The sequence below is a fragment of the Ruditapes philippinarum genome, unplaced genomic scaffold, assembly GCF_026571515.1.
Source record: "Ruditapes philippinarum isolate M1 unplaced genomic scaffold, ASM2657151v2 ctg1253_1_1_1_1, whole genome shotgun sequence".
Classification (NCBI taxonomy): Eukaryota; Metazoa; Mollusca; class Bivalvia; order Venerida; family Veneridae; genus Ruditapes; species Ruditapes philippinarum.
Window position 1 is genome coordinate 134,730 of NW_026858769.1, and position 20,455 is coordinate 155,184.

At 31.9% G+C, this 20,455-nt stretch overlaps 1 protein-coding gene across 12 annotated transcripts in view; it reads left to right on the forward strand.

The window, feature by feature from the left end:
- The window catches only part of LOC132754227 (activated Cdc42 kinase-like), a 110,466-nt gene that overhangs the window by 84,441 nt on the left and 5,570 nt on the right, over nt 1-20,455 (forward strand). For 7 of the 12 annotated variants that reach the window (XM_060744834.1, XM_060744836.1, XM_060744832.1 and 4 more), the window contains 6 exons: nt 181-345; nt 3,460-3,598; nt 5,177-5,303; nt 6,437-6,646; nt 7,470-7,496; nt 10,404-11,839. In XM_060744834.1, the coding sequence (XP_060600817.1) occupies nt 181-345; nt 3,460-3,598; nt 5,177-5,303; nt 6,437-6,646; nt 7,470-7,496; nt 10,404-11,839 (2,104 nt within the window). Of the gene's footprint in view, nt 1-180; nt 346-3,459; nt 3,599-5,176; nt 5,304-6,436; nt 6,647-7,469; nt 7,497-10,403; nt 11,913-15,498; nt 15,557-20,455 lie in introns of all 12 variants that reach the window. The other 5 variants (XM_060744840.1, XM_060744837.1, XM_060744839.1 and 2 more) reach the window with 5 other exon arrangements.

Consider the following 20,455-nt stretch of genomic DNA (forward strand, 5'->3'; position numbering starts at 1 on the left):
CCAGGCAACCGCTGTTTTGTAAAAACATCCTGCTTTAAAGCTCATTATTAACAAATTTACTTTCGATCAAACTTGACTAGAATTTTCTCTTAGTTAAATGGTGTATATGTCTTCTTGCTATGGAATAGATGTAATAATTTGTTGCGAAAGCTATGTAAAGTTTGTTATTTTTTTTTCCAGATTCAAAGAGATCTGCAAGTAAGAAGATCCGCCCCGACATGATAAGCCGACCTCAGAATGATCTACGTCATACAGGTCATATAGGATATGATGGTGCCGTATTCGGTGATGTTGGCTTTATTGGCGATAATTATGATAAACTGCCAGTTAAAACTGCTTCAATAGGTAAATGTGTTGCTGATATATACCGTCCCAATTCCTTTGGCGATTTCAGCATATACCTAATATACTTGTAAATCCTCAATGACTTGCAGTTCTTTATGTAATGCATGCTCCACCTGAAATGTTTGGTAGATTGAAATGGGAATTGTTCTTCTGATCTTGTCCGTAAACAGTTTTAATGTACATACTTTGTTTATTGACACAACATAACTGTTTACAATATTTATTTTGTCTTAAGTATTTTGAAGCATGATCTTTTGACCCACATGACATTGAAGTACAAGGTCAGAAATTTTTAAAGTACAAAATTTCATCAGAATTTTGTGAACAGTTTAGGATGGGAGCATTGCATTTTTCATGCTATTTCTTTTTGTGTGATGTAATTAATTAAAAAGGTGGTGGCGTTTCTTTGAAAAAAGCTTTTAAATGGAGAAAAAAATACAAAAGTCATTTTACAGCAATTTTATTGCCCATGCTTTATCTTAAAGTTCATCTTTTTTTATGATATCAATTAAAAAGGTTAAAATCTTTATTTCATGTCTTTATTTTGTCATAGGTTAATTACCTGTTTCTTAATTGACTGAACTTTTCTTTTTCAATTTATTACAAATCCCAACATTTTTTATTTCTTGATAATAAAATTTCACCTGACTCAGACAAAAATATATAGTGAATTAATTCAGTGTATTTCAAGATCTAGTTTTCAATGTGTTTAATTTTGGTAATTTTTGGTAAATTTTCAATGTGTTATGTAAATCAATACGTTGCAAAATAAGATCTTGTGTGATTATGTGTTAAAAAGCCCTTCAAGCTTAAATTGTGGGTTCAAACTTCAAACGATTTGCCGAGCCGAATGTTTCGAGAGATGAGAGATACGAACACGCAGTTGACAAATAGTTGTATGACACTAACTCCAATCTGATCTCATTAACATTAATTGAGAAATTCAAGAAGTGCATTTTAACATAAGCTTAAAGAGATAAATAACCATTATTTCAGATATTAACAAAAAAATGAGGTGGTAAATACGTATATAATAGTAAAGGGAACATAATAAATTGAGGTTGTAGTTAGTTTATGTAAATATTTCTATTATGTAGTTGGTAGATATAAACAGTTAATGTAAATATTTATTATTGAGGTGGAAAAAAAAGAATATACAAATTTCACCACTAATTCAGTATTAGTAATCTTGTAGGAATAGTAGTCGGTCAATTGCCTAGAAATTTGTTATTACTGGTTAGTTATCAAGGAAATCGACCCAGAGATATAACCAAATAATGCTGGTTTGTTATCCAGGTAAACCAGTTAGTTGGATCGACCCTGAGATATGACCTAATAATGTACGTTAGTTATCCAGGTAAACCAGTTTGGTGGATCGGCCCTGCGATATGACCAAATAATGCTGGTTAGTTATCCAGGTAAACCAGTTAGGTGGATCGGCCCTGAGATATGACCAAAAAATGCTAGTTAGTTATCCAGAAAAACGAGTTTAGTGGATTGACCTTGAGATATGACCAAATAATGCTGGTTAGTTATCCAGAAAAACCAGTTTGGTGGATCGGCCCTGAGATATGACCAAATAATGCTGGTTAGTTATCCAGGTAAACCAGTTTGATGGATCATTCCTGAGATATGATCAGATAACGCTGGTTAGTTATCCAGGTAAACCAGTTTGATGGATCATTCCTGAGATATGATCAGATAACGCTGGTTAGTTATCCAGGTAAACCAGTTTGATGGATCATTCCTGAGATATGATCAGATAACGCTGGTTAGTTATCCAGGTAAACCAGTTTGGTGGATTGACCCTGAGATATGACCAAATAATGCTAGTTAGTTATCCAGGTAAACCAGTTTGGTGGATCGACCCTGAGATATGATCAGATAACGCTGGTTAGTTATCCAGGTAAACCAGTTTGATGGATCCATCCTGAGATATGATCAGATAACGCTGGTTAGTTATCCAGGTAAACCAGTTTGGTGGATCCATCCTGAGATATGATCAGATAACGCTGGTTAGTTATCCAGGTAAACCAGTTTGATGGATCATTCCTGAGATATGATCAGATAACGCTGGTTAGTTATCCAGGTAAACCAGTTTGATGGATCATTCCTGAGATATGATCAGATAATGCTGGTTAGTTATCCAAAAAAACGAGTTTGGTGGATTGACCCTGAGATATGACCAAGTAATGTGTAAAAATTGGTGTAAAAACAGAGAGAAAAAAAACAGAAAACCCATAATTTTGCAAAATAGGCGACATCTTGTTGTGTTGTAATCTTGTTTGTAAGACATTTATCATCACAATTAATGGAACAACTATCATAAAGACAGGTGCAAAATGCAGAATTTCTGCAACTATCTCCGTAGGAAACATCTGTTTAACAGGGAGCAATATCTGTCAATAACCTCTCCTGTTAGGTGCAGTATGTAAGATAATGAACTTATTCCAGCTCTTGTTATTTACCCTAACAACGTCTGTTTTAAAACTTAAAACAGCTGAATTAAAAATTGTTTTGTTTACATTTCAGTTTAAATTTTTTGTAGGTAATTTATTTTAGATATATATGGTTAACAGGTATTGCTGATGAATGTTTTGAAAAAAATAATTTTCTATGGTTGCAGCAGTGCTTGTAAAGAAGAAGTAAATAGGAGTTAAAAAAAAGAAAGAAACAGATGTTTTTAAGCACACTTGTGACTAATGGTCTTTTTCCTTTGCATGTCATTGCTCATTTCCACAGTCAGTTTAAATCTTGATAGAGAATTAAGATTTCTTTTGTGTGTGTAAGCTGTCCAGCGAGTTTATTAATGGAAGGTTGGTGGTTCTAGGTGTGGTGCCTGCTTGTGTTGGAGGGCACCTATGGTCTTCCACAACTAGTAAGTCTGAAAATAACCATAATACATTTAAAGTGCCAGTGTAACCTTTTTGAAGGTCAATGGTTCTACACAAATTGCATGCTTATGGCAAAAATTCATGGAAGGGCAGCGCCTATGGTCTTCCTCCACTATAAAAAGTAAGAAAGTCAACATATGGTATTTTAAGTGTCTCATCAAAACAAAGTTTTAGACAAATTTTAATCTATATTTTGATCAATATATCATATATTGTACAGGTAAACTAGACGACAGCCGTAATTCTATTAACCTGACCCGGATGTCAGACAGTCCAGATAGGGAAGTTAAGCTAAGCCTATCCGACTCGTCCTTGAATGGTGGACCAGGACATAAAACTAATGGTTTTGGTAGATCATGGTAAGAACATTGTGCTTCAATCAAATTCATCAAAACTGAAAAAGTGTTTATACATTTTTGCAGTGGTACCATTTGCCTGAAGTTCAGGTTTTTTCTACTCTTGAAAGCCTTCTTTTCCTATATAAAACATTCATAATGCTAAATTCATGGTTTTCAGGTATTCTTATATTATTTTTAACTTGCACCTATGTTTTTGTACCTCAGAATTATGAAAGTGGGATTTAAGTGGTTGAAAGATATGATGAGCTAAGCCCTATTACTGTAAAATTTAAGTGGCTGATGGATGTGATAAGCAGGGCCCTATTAAAAGTGCAATTTATGTGGTTGAAAGATATGCTAAATCTTCACTTGAACCATATTTAAGTTGAAATTTTATCCTGAAATAAACTTTTTAATTCTGAAAATTCTGATATAATCTTGAGTCTTCTGGAAGCAACTGATTCTATCCATGTGACTAGTGCAGACCAAAATCAATCAGGCATATCAGTGTAATCTTTCATGGTCTGCACTGTTTGCTATTAAGTTTGAAAAAAAATCCATAAGAGCGGCAACTGGTTTAATCCATATTGAAATAAGGATGGGTCCATTTGAAATATTAAGCATGGTACAAGTTGGAAGACAATTGACTGAAAGGTGTTCTGAAAACCTACATTGTAAGAACTTGAGATTTGAGCAGTGCCATGACAAAACCAACATAATGCGTTTGCGACTAGCACAGATCCAGACCAGCCTGCGCTTCTGCGCAGTCTGATCAGGATCCATGCTGTTCGCTTACAAACCCTATTACAAGTAGAGAAACTGATAGCGAACAGCATGGATCCTGATCAGACTGCATGGATGCGCAGGCTGGTCTGGATCCGTGCTGGTCGCAAACGCATTATGTTGGTTTTGTCATGGCATAGTAATGTAAGTTATGTTTCTTTAAATTTGGCAAAGAATGAATTGAGAGCAAATTTTATGCTACAATAAAACAATCTTAGTCTGCAGAAATATAGAAATTAATACATGAAAATAACTTTAAAGATAATCTAGTTTTGATAAAGCAAGGTTGTTACGATATGTTTTATAGTCTACATCTGATATTGGGGATGTTGTTTTTTGGATTCCTTGACTTAAAAAATATGGAAAATACAAGTGTTTCTGAATGATAATAAAGTAAAAAGAATACCAATGAAAAACAAAGCAAAAATGAAATTTAAAAAAAAAAAAAAATAAAAAAAAAACACTAAAAAAAACAACAACAAAAACAAATGTTGCAGTTAATTATTCCTGTGTATATTGAAAAAATATTTGAAAATTGTAATTTCACCCATTAAATTTGATTAAAATCCAAGTTTGTCTTCCCTTTTTGCAAAAGTGCCATGTCCCCACCCCCACCAAATTTAGGGAAAGGGCTGGAAAAATTCCTGAGTAAATGCAAGTTCAGTTAAAATGACTTGTTTTTGACAATTTCATTATATTATGGAATATCTAGAAAACTTAAATCCTTATATAGTTGTCAAATATATGGTGTAAGGGAGGTAATCAAATTTGAAATGAAACAAAAATTATTTTATTTCTTGTGTATTTCTTTTGCAGGATAAGTGTAGAGTCGCTGGAGTCACAGTCTACCGGACGGACAGACGAACGAGACGACCACGCTGATGGATATTTAGATATAGACGATGACTCTATCCTTGCTGATTTCAAAATGCCAGATCTTGGGGTAAGGAAATATTGATAAGTCTTGAAAATTAAGTGAACGCTTAACATGCTGGAAACGAAAGTGTTTACCTTTTACCACCAGTATAGAGCGAGGCCAGTAGGGCCGCGCCAGACTGCATCATCTATGTTGTCCGACTCGGCTCTATTTTTAGATTTTTATATTGAAATCCTATAAAACATTAATAGATTGATCTTCACAAATCCGTTGTACATTAAAGAACAGGTATAGGGTTCAAGTAGATGTTTAAAACTAATAAGTTTGACATGCACTATTTGTATTCTGAAATAAAAGAAACAAGAACATTAATTTTGAAAAACTTTATATTGTATGCATTTACTGCCTTGAAAGAAGCAAAAAAACAGTGGTGTATTAAGTTCTTAAGGTTTTTTGAAGTGTTTCTAAAAAGAGCATGCTGATTTGCTGACGTCACATATTTTATCTTGTAGTCGAAAACATGGACTGATCTTCATAAAGCCATTTTACAGTATAGAACATGTATAGGGTTCAAAAAGATGTTTAAATCTAATAAGTTTGTCATGCAATATTTGTATTCTGAAGTAAAATGAACAATAACATTAATTTTGAAAAACTTTATATTGTATGCATTTACTGCCTTGAAAGAAGCAAAAAAACAGTGGTGTATTAAGTTCTTAAGGTTTTTTGAAGTGTTTCTAAAAAGAGCATGCTGATTTGCTGACGTCACATATTTTATCTTGTAGTCGAAAACATGCTGTTTTTGTAATTAATGATTAAAGAAGAAAAATGTTTTTTTCTATATCCAAAGCATGAAAATGTGAGAGATGACTCAAACTTGAGATACTTTCGTAAAACTTTTATCAAATCTAAAAATTGCTGTTGAATGACTTGTGTATCATTTAAATATTGAAGGAAATGCCAAAAATGGGTCTTCCATTTATGTCAAATTTTTATTCGGGTGACCACATGGGGTTATTTTAATCTCTGACAACAAAATACAAAATTACATTACTTTGATATCGCAGTTTGACATGACCCTTTCCTTAGGTAAATATTAACAATGAATCACTATTCTCTTTTCGTGCGCTTTCAATAACTATAGTTTTATGAAAAAGTTACTTATTCTTATGAAGATAACTATAAACTTTTCTCTACAGTCTTCGTTTGATTTCGGTGGATCTTTCATGGATGAGGTACTTAAAGCGCTCAGTGAGAAGGAAACCCAGCTCGAGTCAAATAACGAGAAACAGTCTACGAGTTCTAAAGAAGATATGGCTTCTCCTATTGCAGAACGAAGTTTGTCGGTATCTCCACCAAAAGAGGTTCGATCCCCACCACCCCCACTGCCTACACAGCCTCCGAGAGTGGTAAGTACAAAAACACACACATATATATGTGCTTACATCATTTATATAATCAAGGTTGATTGCATGAATATAGATGAAATCAGAGAATAAAACTATTTCACGCTAGAATAACAAGCATTTTAGGTGCTAGTCTTAACTTATTCAAAATTTTCTTTGCATGATATAAATTTATGATAATATATAAGTTTTTTATGTGTTTTCTAGAGGTTATTTGTCGGTACTTATACTTGTGACTTACTTTTAACATTTGTTTGGAAAATGTTGATTTCTTTTGTAATAAAAAAGTATAAAAGGTAGTGATATGTTTGATAGATTGTAAACTAACCATGATTGGTAAAATGGGGGAAAGATTGACTAGACTTTGAGAAGATGGAAAGGTGGAAAATTTATTAATCAGGGGATGTCAGAAGTTGGGGATTACTCAATAATATAATGTAAAGGGTCAAGAAATTGTTAAAACTGTAAATTCTGAAAATAGTGATTTAGAGCTACTAGGGTTGTTTTGTTTAAATTCTTGGTGATTTTAAGTGTATTTTGGGGGGTTTTTTTTATGGATGGGTCTCTGTATAAGTAAAAGAGTTTACTATTGACAAATGGTTACTAATGTTTTGGTATATGAGGCAGAACTTGGGTATATATATTAAATGTTTATGGGCTTAGAACAAAATATTTTTATTTCCTTCTCTAATAACTTAACATGGTAAAGTTGTTTTTGTATATTGTTGCCATTCTTTGCCATTTTATGTAGAACTTTTGGTGATACAAAATATATATAAATGTTGAATTTTGTATTTTTATTTATTTTCTTTGTTGCTAACTGAAGGCTCCGCGGAGATTTCCTAGCCACAAGGTTTGTTGTTTGTAGTGACACTTGTACTCTCATTATGATAAAAGACAATAAACACACACCCAGCTATTATCAATCTTGGAAATGCTTGGGCAAGGGGCTCTGTCATGCTGGGGGAAAAAATGAAAAATTCCTAAAGCTCGAGAAAAGACTTTAAAGGGACTTCACTGAGGTTTTTTTTTTATATGAGGCAACTGGAAATATTTTTCTGAAATTTTTGTACCATTTGATGTAGGTTTTTTCCAGTAACTTTTGTACTGATTTTCAGATCATTTCTTCACCCTGTTTTTCCAGAATTATAATTTTTATTGTGCAAAATAACCCTAAAGTGTTGCAATGCTTTTAACTCAAATTGGGCTAAGGTTACCACACAAAAAATCAATATTCAATTTAATTTAAATATATTTCTTTATTATCCTTTGCAGGGTTTTCCAATTTAAGTACTTCGTTTGATCTATATAAGAATTTCAAATTTTATGTTTTTAGGCTCTTTGACCTCAGTGGAGCTCCTTTAATAAAAATGGAATGTAATTTCCTGGTATGATTTAAGGGTTTCATAATAACATCCATGTTACAATTCATACATTGATTTTGATTAATTTGCAAACATTTAAACTCAAAATTTACTTGAAAATGTCAATTTTATAAAAAAAAAAAATTAAAGCATGTTTTATTTTTATCATCTCAGTTAAAGGTTTTTTATTATTTTTTAAACAAATTTTATTTTTAGTCGCCTTGGTTAAAAACTAAAAGAAAAATTTAAACTTTTCCTTTGTTAATTTAATCATTTGCTATTAAACATAAAAGAAAAATAATTTCTAATGCTGCAAAGAACATTCAAAATGTTTTGTATATAATGGAAGGGAGGTAACCAGTGTTCTCTATACTTGTAGTATTTTCACAGTTGCAGGCCTTGTATTAAGCCAGCATTTCCAAGTGTTTGAATTTATTTTATATTTTTCTTTTTCAAAACTTTTGCGATACTAATAGAAAATTTTTTCTCTTCTCATAGTAATACATGTAGTTTCTTTGTGAAAGATTTTCCTGTCAGTTTTATAAAAGTAGTTTTAAAGATTTTGGCACTCTTCACTCACTTACAGCACAAAAACTAAATAACTTAAAAATCTTACAAAAACATATAGTTTATATGATGTAGATAGAATAAATGTAATCTTTTAGAAGGAAATTGTTTTTAAACAATAACTTTGCTGGAACATTTGCCACCAGTTTAAAGCCAGACCAGTCTGCACATCTGTGCTGCCTGACCAGGTGCAATGCTTTAAGTTTTCATCTTAATATTCCCAAACATGAAAATGGACAATTTTAAAATGGAATCTGGTCCCACTTGTCTTGTATTTAAGATCAAAAGAGTGAAATGTTTCATGATTGGTCAAATGAATGTAACCTCATGAAATAATGAGACACATCTAAAAGAGTTGTGTAAAATGTTGAGTGTCAGTCAAAAAATGTTGATTGTCAGGCTAAAAATGTTGAGTCTCAGTCAAAAAATGTTGAGTCTCAGTCTTAAAATATTGAATCTTTGAGTCTAAAAATATTGAATCTCGGTTTAAGAATATTGGGTCTCAGTCTACAAATATTGAATCTCGGTTTAAGAATATTGGGTCTCAGTCTAAAAATATTGAATCTCGGTTTAAGAATATTGGGTCTCAGTCTAAAAATATTGAATCTCGGTTTAAGAATATTGGGTCTCAGTCTAAAAATATTAAATCTCAGTCCAAGAATATTGAATCTGAGTGTAAAATTGTTGAGCCTCAGTCTAAAAACCATTTAGTCTGCATCTAAAACTGTTTAGTTTCAGTCTAAAAGATGGTTTGTCTCAGTCTAAAAAATGTTGATTCTCAGTCTAAAAATGTTGAATCTCGGTCTAAAAAATGTTGAGCTTCAGTCTAAAAATTATGAGTATCAGGCTAAAACTTTTGAGTCTCAGTATATAAAACATTGAGTCTTTAGTCCTCAGTCTAAAGATATGATGAGTCTTAGTCTGAAAATGTAAAGTCTCAGTCTAAAAGACATTGAATCTTAGTTTAAAAAATATAGTCTAAGTATTAAAACTCTGAGTCACAGTCTTAAAATGTTGAACAGTAGTTTTTGAAGGTAAATATATAATTTAAATTTATGCTATATAATATACAATAATACTAATATCTGAGTTGAGAAGGATGATTTCCCGTAGGTACAGTTGCACTTGGATAATTGTAATAGAAATAAAATAATTGTTTTCATTAATTTTTTTTATTTTCCTATTATTTTCTCAATAAGTTGTTTCAAATTTAACAAACTCATTCTTATCTAACCATAAAGTCAAATTTACAAAATTCAAACAATTTCATGTTTATTTCATCAAATTATAGATTACAGAAATGAGATATGGAACGATTTTGAGTTTATATTGTATTCTTGGGATTGTATTAGGGGATAATCTATAGAAAATTAATATACTGATATTAAGGGAAAGTACATGTATTCTAAATGGAAGTTTTTATCAATAAGGAGATCCCTGGTGTATTGTTGTTAAATGATTGGTTGGATTTGGTTGACTTTTGTGAAGGGTTTTGCATGAGAACATTGCATGCACATAATTATGTTCTACTAAGGTCACGATTGGTTTATATTTCAAATATATTCAATATCTAATAAAAACAATATTTCTAATAAAAACAATATTAAAATTTTTTCGATTTTTTTTTTTCCTCATAACGGAATGGATAGCACGCAAATTCACAAAATTCTTATATATATTTTTTTGTTATTTCATAATTATGAATATTTAAAACATAGTTTTAAATTGTTTATCATTTTTGGGGTTTTTGGATATATTTTCAAATACTGGTATATTTTTTTTTTTTTGATTTCTCATTATACTATGCAGTATAATCCATGTACTTGCAGGAGGCAAAACCAAGCAAGGCCGAAGCTCAGCGGTTACAGGCCAAAGTAAAACCAATGTCCACATCAGACGAGAAAATGATGGAGGAAGCTATAAACATTGCAAACGAGTTCGCCACGCAAAGTGAGCGCGCACAAATGGTGCGACAAGAATCTCTATCGGACAGACCAGCTGACGACAGCGGTTCTAGTTCCCCGAGACTTATTTCAAAACTTAAGGCGTCCATAAAACGAGGTAGTCCAAAATACGAAAGACAGCGATCTTTTTCGGACAGTTTGAATCAGGAAAACGATGATGTGCCTCCTGAGGCACAAGAAGCTTATAATATGTTAGTTGTTCATGGGTCGGCTAAGGAGACCTCTCGTGGGTATCAGGGTGCTTATGGTAGTGACATTGATAAAAGAGAATCTCTAGTTAGTAATGGAAGTGTCGGACATAATTTCTCCTATGCAGATTCATCGTCTTCTAGTGTATCTAGGACTCCAGACAGGGACACCCCTGTTAGAAATATATCTAGACATTCATCAGAAAGGAGTTCTGTTTCCCCACCAAATTTAAATAGGTCATCAAGTAGAGGAGCTGACAGGCCAGTACCGAAACCCAGACCGGATGTGCCACCACCAACTCTACCTAAGCGTGGAGAAATTCCTGTGCCAAAACCCAGACCAGAGATTCAGCGAGTTGAACCAACGGTGCGAGTTGAACCGACTGTTCGAGCTCCGCCTCCAATACCATCTAAAGACTTTGACACTTCTAGTGCTATAAGTAGTGAAAGTGCTTCAAACAGTGCATTTGATAATCCTTTACTGATAAAGGAAGATGACTGGAAAAATTCAGAAGAAAGTTTACGAAGTGACAGAAATTCTCAACATTTACAAGAAGAGAAAATTGACAGTTTAAACACAAGCACAGACTCTGGGAGAAAATCAACAAGTCCCTCTGATGTGTCACAATCATCCGCTTCTAAATTTTCGTTTTTCGAGGAAGACTTTGATCAGCCGTCACCAAGGGAGATAATGAGTAAACTTGCAAGGGAAAGTCGGTTACGACGATCCCTCGATCACCAGACTGGTGCAACAGCTGCTGGTGATGCCGGACCAAATAGAAACTTACGAGAACCTCAGGGTATACCTGGAAAAAGTTTTGCCACAGTCACAACAGATGAGGAGGAGGTGGAAACGAACCCACTTCGTATGCTTCGTGGTGGAGTGATCCCTGTACGTGGCGGCAGAGGTGGTTCAGGTATGACATCAAACAAACCTACCCTCCGTCACCCCAAACTTCACTTCTCAACCGGATCATCATTACAACATTCGGTTTCCATGGATACAGGCAGGGATAGGAATGCGAGTCAAACGCAATCCAATGTGGTTCTCCAGGAGTCGGGAAATGAATCATTAGATTCGGGGAATGGTTCCCCTCCAGCTTTACCTCCCAGGTCTTTCAGCATTTGTGATTCTAGCATAACCAGTAATCCCTTACCGTTACCTCCGCGTAATCCGCGGAGGACGGTAAGTCTTAATATAAAACCACGGGAAAGGAAGTACCCGCTTCTGCTTAATGATAATGCAAATTCTAACCCAAATTCTCAAAATATGGTTTCGGTAACACAATCTTCCGTTGTACCTCAAAGTGTCACTAAAAGCATGTCTGAAACTTCTAAAGGCAATTTACAAAATGAATTTGAAACTCATGTATCAGAATCGGTATTTAAAGAAATTATTGCAGCAAGTGAAAAATATACAAAACCTTTTCCTATACCTGAAAACACAAACAATGCAAATAAATCTTTACATGTAACAAATTCATTGGCCGAGTTACCGCAGGCCCCGCCCCCACCTTATAATCTTGCAATTACTATGGAAACAGACATGGATTACGATGACGACAGTGTTTTCGAAGCTCCGGTCAACGATAGTAAAAACTTGAATTTATCAAGTGAGGGCGGGGCCTCGGGTTCGTCAACATTTCCGCGTGGGTTTAAGTTATTTGGTATTAAAAACGTAAAGTGCAGTTTAGAACAGCTTGGATTCTATAATCTAATGGATCCATTTTGGGTGAAGAGCGTGGTTTTGAATGAGGAGAGGAGTCTATCGGAACCGGAATGGGATACTTCACCATTAATGCTTGCAAATTACAAATGTTCTGAGGGTGTAAGTTATGAAGACTTGCTTGACTTTGCCTTAGATAGGTAAATGTTGTAATTTTTTTTCTCTTATTTTTTCTCTCTCTTTTTCCACCTCACCATATTTTTTTCTTCACTTCACTTAACAGTAGAAAGAAACATACATTCATGCTAAAAATAATTTTTTTGAAAACTGATTTTCTTTTTCCATTTTGCTTGAGAATCAATGTTGTCAAACTTCTTCATACAATTTCTATGAATATTTCAATCTGTTTTTTTTTTTCCTTAGATATGACCAGAAATGTGTTAAAATTGGCATTCAAAGCAGAAAAACAGTTTTGAATAGCTTGAATGTATGTTTTAAGAGTCATTTTTTCCCATCTTGCAACAGCAGATCACCCTTCGTTCATTTTTGTACTTTTCCTTTCTTTTCTAATTCGATTCATCCTTCTGTTAGATTGATTAATCCACAGGGAAGAAAAAATCTTTCTGTTTGGTGTTTTCTGTAACAAAAAAGTTTGGAAGTGGCTTTCCTATATAGATAATTTCACCTTTAACAACTTTGTTTCCTTTAATTAAACTTTGGGTTTTTTCAGGTTGCTTTATAATAATTCTTTTCCCTTTTCTGTAAAAAATCCCTTTAGTTGTCCCCCTTGATTTTTGTACTTATATGAGTTCCCTCCCCTGATATTCAGATATATTTATTTAGAGACTAGAAAAAAGAAATAGATTTAATTTATTAATTATTTACTCAGAATGATTTAGTTGATACCATTAAAATTTAATACTGTATTTTAATAGGGTAAGCAGACAAAAAAAGACAGCCAACCTTTTTTACTTGCTGGATGATGTTCCAGATTTTAGCACTACTTTATATATTGAATCAATATATATATGTCCATATTTTTGAAAAAAGAAATGGAAGAAAAAAAGAAATTTCAGAATGTTAACAATTGGCATATTGAAATTGTTAGCACTTTTATTTATCATCAGTATCATTTAATGAGACTTAATTGATCATCAAAATATCTTAAAAGTAATGATAGATAGAATGTGTTATCATCATCATCATTTTCATCATCGTCGTCATCATCATCTTTATGGTTATTAAGAGATAAGGACTAAGATGACTTGCCTTTGCAATCAGTGTGCATCCAAGTTGTTTGTCCAGTGTCCAAGCTTTGCCAGACATTGCAATTCTTTAGTCTGACCAGTATTGAAACTTTTGCTTGCCAGCCTTCACATTTGTGTTGTCTGGCCAGTTTCAAAACTATACCAGCCTGCGTATTTGTGAAGTCTTACTCGGCAACTGGATTAATGATAATCTTAACTAGTGTGGGACATTCTTAAATTAAGATGCAGGGCAAGGCCATTATGTAAATTCAGCAGTGTGTATTTATCATCTGCAATTTCTGATTTTGTAGAAGACTGTATTAAAGTAGATGCAAAATACCTTGGATTTTGGAAGAATAAGAAAAATTCTATTGTATACTTTAAAATGCTGTGTCGGCATAAATCTCTGCATAATTATAACTTATATCCTGTGTATGTTTTAATATATAATACTCGTACATCTAGTTAACAAAAGTCAGTTATATAATTATATAAACATTATACCTTATATATCCATTTTTTTTCAAAGTTAAGTCTGGGTCAAGGTCTACGTTATTTATACGTTTAGAATGCTTTTTATTTGCCTGTACCAAAACACTGCATGCTTCTTTTAGATTTTTTATTTCCCATTTTTTTTTTTTCGTTTTCTGCATGTGATTCATTCAGACTTTTTGTTGACGGGATTTTGGTTTCTGTTTATTCAAAACACGCTCTCTGACTAAGCTAGCAAGTCTTCATAATTTCTACCATCGATATAGCAAAAGTTTTATAAAAATTGTATGTATCTACTCCATAGGACATTTGATATTGTCACGTAGTTAATTTCTACGCACCATGTCGGCAGTGAAGAAAATACGAAAATGAATCGAGAGTTTATAATTATTGTGTATTTATATTATACTGAAACTTTTCTTCGTTCTTGTTGATGTTAGAATTGATTTGGCGATCATGTTTTATCAAAAAGATCTTATGCCAAATACAAACATTTATTTGCAAACATTTACGTTCATACTATGGTATCCCAAGCAGGTTCCAGTCTCAAGAATGGGTCAAGCAAAAAACATAAACTATACTGCCCTGGGATTTTTTCGATTACTCTGAAATTTCAATTATAAGAATAATCATAATTTTTTAAAAGACTTAAAGTGGTAACTGGGCATGTCATATATTTTATCTATTTTACCTAATACCAAGATTGTTGGAACAATCCTAACTTTGCCGATCATAAATTTGAAGGTCATTAATTTGCCGATCATAAATTTGCCGATCATAAATTTGTCGATCATAGATCTCTGCGGATCATAAATTTGCAAAGGAAAGTATTTTATGCTGTATAGATATATAGGACAGGTAAAAAGTGACACTTTGAGCTGCAGCAGCCTGCCGCACATGATCAACCATTGCTTTATCAGCACGTGTTTCATCTTATGCTACCATGGTATAATTTAATTAAACCATACCATGGTTTAATTTAGTTAAACCATGTTTTCGGAATTTCGAATACAAACTGAAAATGTTGGGGGGTTTTCCCCACCAGTACAGATAATGATTAGTATATTGGATGAATTGAAATTTTGATTAGGGTTGAAACATTTCTTTCAGTCTGTAAGATTATTGTCATATTGAGATAAGAAATATGGAAACCAATATACAATATCTTTTTAGCTTTGTTCACAAGAGAAAAACTTTATTATTTTTTTTGGAACCACAATAAGTTTTTTAAAATTCTGTACAAACAAACAACAAATTGAAAATTAAAATTCTGAGAAAGATAGAGTTTGTAAGATGAAAGACGTGCTTGATTGTTTTTTATCACAAAGGTGGGTATATTAATGTATCACTAATTGTCTTGTTTCCAGAGTCACCTCCCTTGAATTCTGAGGACACCGAAATGTGAGGAAAAAATCGTAAAAACAAGTTTGTTTTCTTTGAAAAAAAAGTAAAATATTGAAACATGTATATAATTAAGCATACAGTATTAGATTTTCTTTATAACCAAGCATTTGAATTTAGATATTTTATCTTATTCATGGAATATTTAATCTCTAATATGCAATTATTGCCTGAAAATGTGATAATCTCTTTTAATTCGAGTCTCAGTTATATTTCTTCTAATTGCGATGAAAATATTTTTTTATATATATTTAACAAGTATCGGTTTGTTTGACAATGGTCTCCTCAGTTAATTCTTTTTTTTGTCTCTTGTTTCCACAGCAGTCATCAGAATTGAATATTGAGACATTCTTATGTGGTGCCAAAGAGTGCCTCGGTAGTGATCGAACTGTGGCAACAGTCTAGTCAGCCTAGGCCAGTCACCAAGTAAACTATTATTTTTGCTGCCTGTTTTAGTTTTACAATTTTGACGCCACTAATTCCCGCCCCTCTCCCTTGTTTTGGTGTCCATATTAATATTAACCATTTTAAAAAATAGTCAGACTTTTAAAATACTTGTTCACGTTCAAGGGCAGGTAAGTCTGTCAAACGCTTTTGCAAAATTATGCCCCCTTTTCATACTTGCTTTTATTTTGCTATCCAGCATTGAGAAAAGTGGAAATGTATTGTTGCCTGTGTTGGGAATTTACCAAATTTTGGAAAAACTTCAGTATTTATTATAATAAGAAACTTGAATAAGTTTTAATAATATGCAAACTAATGTTTCAAATAAGATTCTGATGACTGTTGCAAGGCCAAAAAAAATGTATGTATGTTTCTGGTTTTCCAAATAAGTTTTGTCGCAAGTCTCGGAGCTTTTAATTTCTTGTAACAAAAGTAGAATTTTGATTTTCTTGTAAAAAAGAAAAGGATGCAGAATTATAAAGATACAAATAATGGCACTGTGTATTCTTCACAATGACAAGGGAAGAAAGATAAGTGTGAATGTACCTGAGAAAATCAGAAACTAACATGTTTTTTATTTGGCCTAAGTATGTTACTATATGTATATATCATTGGATGGAACCATTTTGCATTGAAATACCAGAAAAATAAAAATAGGAGTGCAAAAGTTTATAATATTTACTATTATGATAATTCTTTCTGAACATAATTATTATTCACATACCTTACAATTAATAAAAGATATAAAAAAAAATGACACAATCAAAATATACGATTGTATATATTTTGGCACTTCTGTATTTATCTTTCTATCAAGTGAGATTTGCATTTTATACATGTCTTTTATGTTGAAAAGCAAACTATACATTATATGTATCTGGCTTTTCTTTAATATTTCATGTTTGTTTGTATTTCGTGTCCAATACTCGTAATAATACTTAACTGATATTGAAGCCATTTTTTCCCCAGCCTAGAAATAGAAAGCAAAACATAACTAGTTTTATGGAAAACAGTTTTCAGCCACTTGTTATAGGTTTAATTATTTTATCTTCTTGGAAAAAAAATGTAAGCTGCAGTGCTGCCTACAGCTTATAGGAATCTACACCACTGCATTACACCACTGATAGTCTGCTAACCTATGATTTCGTACTCTTTGAAAGAGTTTTCCTACTTTTTGTTAATTTTCAAGTATTTGAGTTAAAAAACCTTCTTAGTAATTGAGTGAAAATTCGTAAATTAGATAAATAATTAAGTAAAAAAAAATTCTACTTTAGGTTGAATTTTAAAGTACTTTGGGTTAGTTTTTCCTACTTTAGGATGAATAACACTGGTGTCCTTTGTTTTGAGATTAATACAAATCAGTTTTAGTATATATTTTTTAAAACTTTTTTAGGACATAAAATGTTGCTGTGTTTTCCTTCCCCTAAATTTGCACAAATCATCAAGTACAATGCTATGTAGTTATTTATATATCTCATGGCTTTGTAGGTTGGTATAATGAGTTTATTTTTAGCTTGGAATGACTCCCTTACCCCCCAGCATATACCCATGTATACATGTATATAGCCACATATCCAACAGGCATAGAAATTATATATCTTTGAATGCATTTTAAGTTTAACCCTCTTTTTTTTCCCCTACATATGTTTCGCAGATTGGCAGTGATGTAGAATTCATTCACACAAAGTATACCTCCTCAAAACTCTACGTTTTCGTTGGCTGTTTGATATTTTGTTTGCTTACCTCATTAAAAATGCTTATATAACAATACTTCCATTCCTTTCCAATGTCTAGCGACAAATTCTGACCCCCTTTCATGGTCTGGTGTCAAGTTCCGACCCCCTTTCCAATGTCTAGCGACAAATTCTGACCCCCTTCCAAAGTCTGGTGACAAGTTCCAACTCCCTACCATTAACTGGTAACAATGTCTGACTTTTCCCAGTCATTATCTGAGGAGAATTTCCAAGTCTGTAGAAAACAAAATTTCTTTAACAAGAAATAACACTATTTGACCAAATTTTGAATGAAATTTTCCTTCTCTGCAATAAAGAGAAATATATTTATCCCAGCCTTCTGCGATGCCCCTTCTTTCTGCCAGGGGAAGCTACTCTTGCACGGAAAAGAAAAAAACAACTCACTCCACACTTTTTCTAAAGCAATAATAGCAATGTGTGCATAAATAATCACCTTTTTCTTGACACTTTTTAACTATACAGTCAGTTTTTTTAACTCTCTGTGTGGCACCATATTATTATATACTTAAGATACTTGGAAAATAAATATTTTATATAATATATTTATATAACACTTTCACTTTAATATAAATGTACAAAAGAAATATCATATATATATTTTACATGTTTTATGCTACTTGTATTTCAATTAACTCTGTAATGTTTCATTAATTAAATTTAAAAATAAGTTAATATGATAAATTGAATGTCATTATATAAAGTTACTCTTTAACTTCAATTATTGTCTTCACCTTGGTGCAGTAAGGGGTTAAGTTTTATTGTTTCAAAATAAGAGTTAACCTGTTACTGCGTTAAAGTGGCAATGTTTTATGATTGAGATCCATTTTCTCAGTAAATTTTTTTTAATATGGCACTTTTTTGATTGAATGAATATTTATTTTGGTTGATAGACTGATTTTGCTGAGTGTTTTATATTGGTTGATTGAATGATTTGACTGAATATTTTATATTGGTTGATTGACTGATTTGACTGAATATTTTATATTGGTTGATTGACTGATTTGACTAAATATTTTATATTGGTTGATTGACTGATTTGACTGAATATTTTATATTGGTTGATTGACTGATTTGACTAAATATTTTATATTGGTTGATTGACTGATTTGACTGAATATTTTATATTGATTGATTGACTTATGAGACTGAATATTTTATATTGATTGATTGACTTATGAGACTGAACATTTTATATTGATTGATTGACTTATGAGACTGAATATTTTATATTGGTTGATTGACTTATGAGACTGAATATTTTATATTGATTGACTGACTTATGAGACTGAACATTTTATATTGATTGATTGACTTATTAGACTGAATATTTTATATTGATTGATTGACTTATGAGACTGAATATTTTATATTGATTGATTGACTTATGAGACTGAATATTTTATATTGATTGATTGACTTATGAGACTGAACATTTTATATTGATTGATTGACTTATGAGACTGAATATTTTATATTGGTTGATTGACTTATGAGACTGAATATTTTATATTGATTGATTGACTTATGAGACTGAATATTTTATATTGATTGATTGACTTATGAGACTGAATATTTTATATTGATTGATTGACTTATGAGACTGAACATTTTATATTGATTGATTGACTTATGAGACTGAATATTTTATATTGATTGATTGATTGACTTATGAGACTGAATATTTTATATTGATTGATTGACTTATGAGACTGAATATTTTATATTGGTTGATTGACCTATGAGACTGAATATTTTATATTGATTGATTGACTTATGAGACTGAATATTTTATATTGATTGATTGACTTATGAGACTGAATATTTTATATTGATTGATTGACTTATGAGACTGAATATTTTATATTGATTGATTGACTTATGAGACTGAACATTTTATATTGGTTGATTGACTTATGAGACTGAATATTTCATATTGATTGATTGACTTATGAGACTGAATATTTTATATTGATTGATTGGCTTATTTGATTGAATATTTCTTATTTGTTAATTGAATATTTTATATTGGTTGATTATCTGATTTGACTGAATATTTTATATTGGTTGATTGACTGATTTGATTGAAAATTTCTTATTGGTTAATTGACTGATTTGACTGTATATTTTATATTGGTTGATTGACTGATTTGATTGAAAATTTCTTATTGGTTGATTGAATGATTTGACTGAGTATGTTATTGATTGGACATATTTAATGCTCTAGAATATTAATTTCTAGAAGGAAAAAATCATTTTGTTACATGATTATTCTATACCATAAACAATATCATCATTGATTTTGTCTGGTTACATCCATGGTTTGTTGCAAGTAGTGCTCCTTGTGTCACTTTGTTACAAATGTTTTGTTTACTTCTGAGACATGTTTGTCAGTTTAGTTATGCTGCAGTTATGGAAATTGATTCATTCTGTTTCGAGAAGGGATTGATTCTGTTACAAAGATCACGGAAATTACATTGTACATGTATTTAAATTTTAATTCTGTTAAAATTCCGGAAATTGGTCAGTTCTGCAACAATCCTGAAAATGAAAATTCTGTAATTCAGTTCATTGAGATAAACTAATTCTGTTACAGACCTGTAACTTACTTGCTTTAGTTTTGATAAAATTATGTGACTTCATTTCTTGACATGGCACTTTCCTTTGTCACTAACTGTGGCTGTGGACAGCCCTATGTCATGTTATTTCTATGTATCGATTCCTGTTA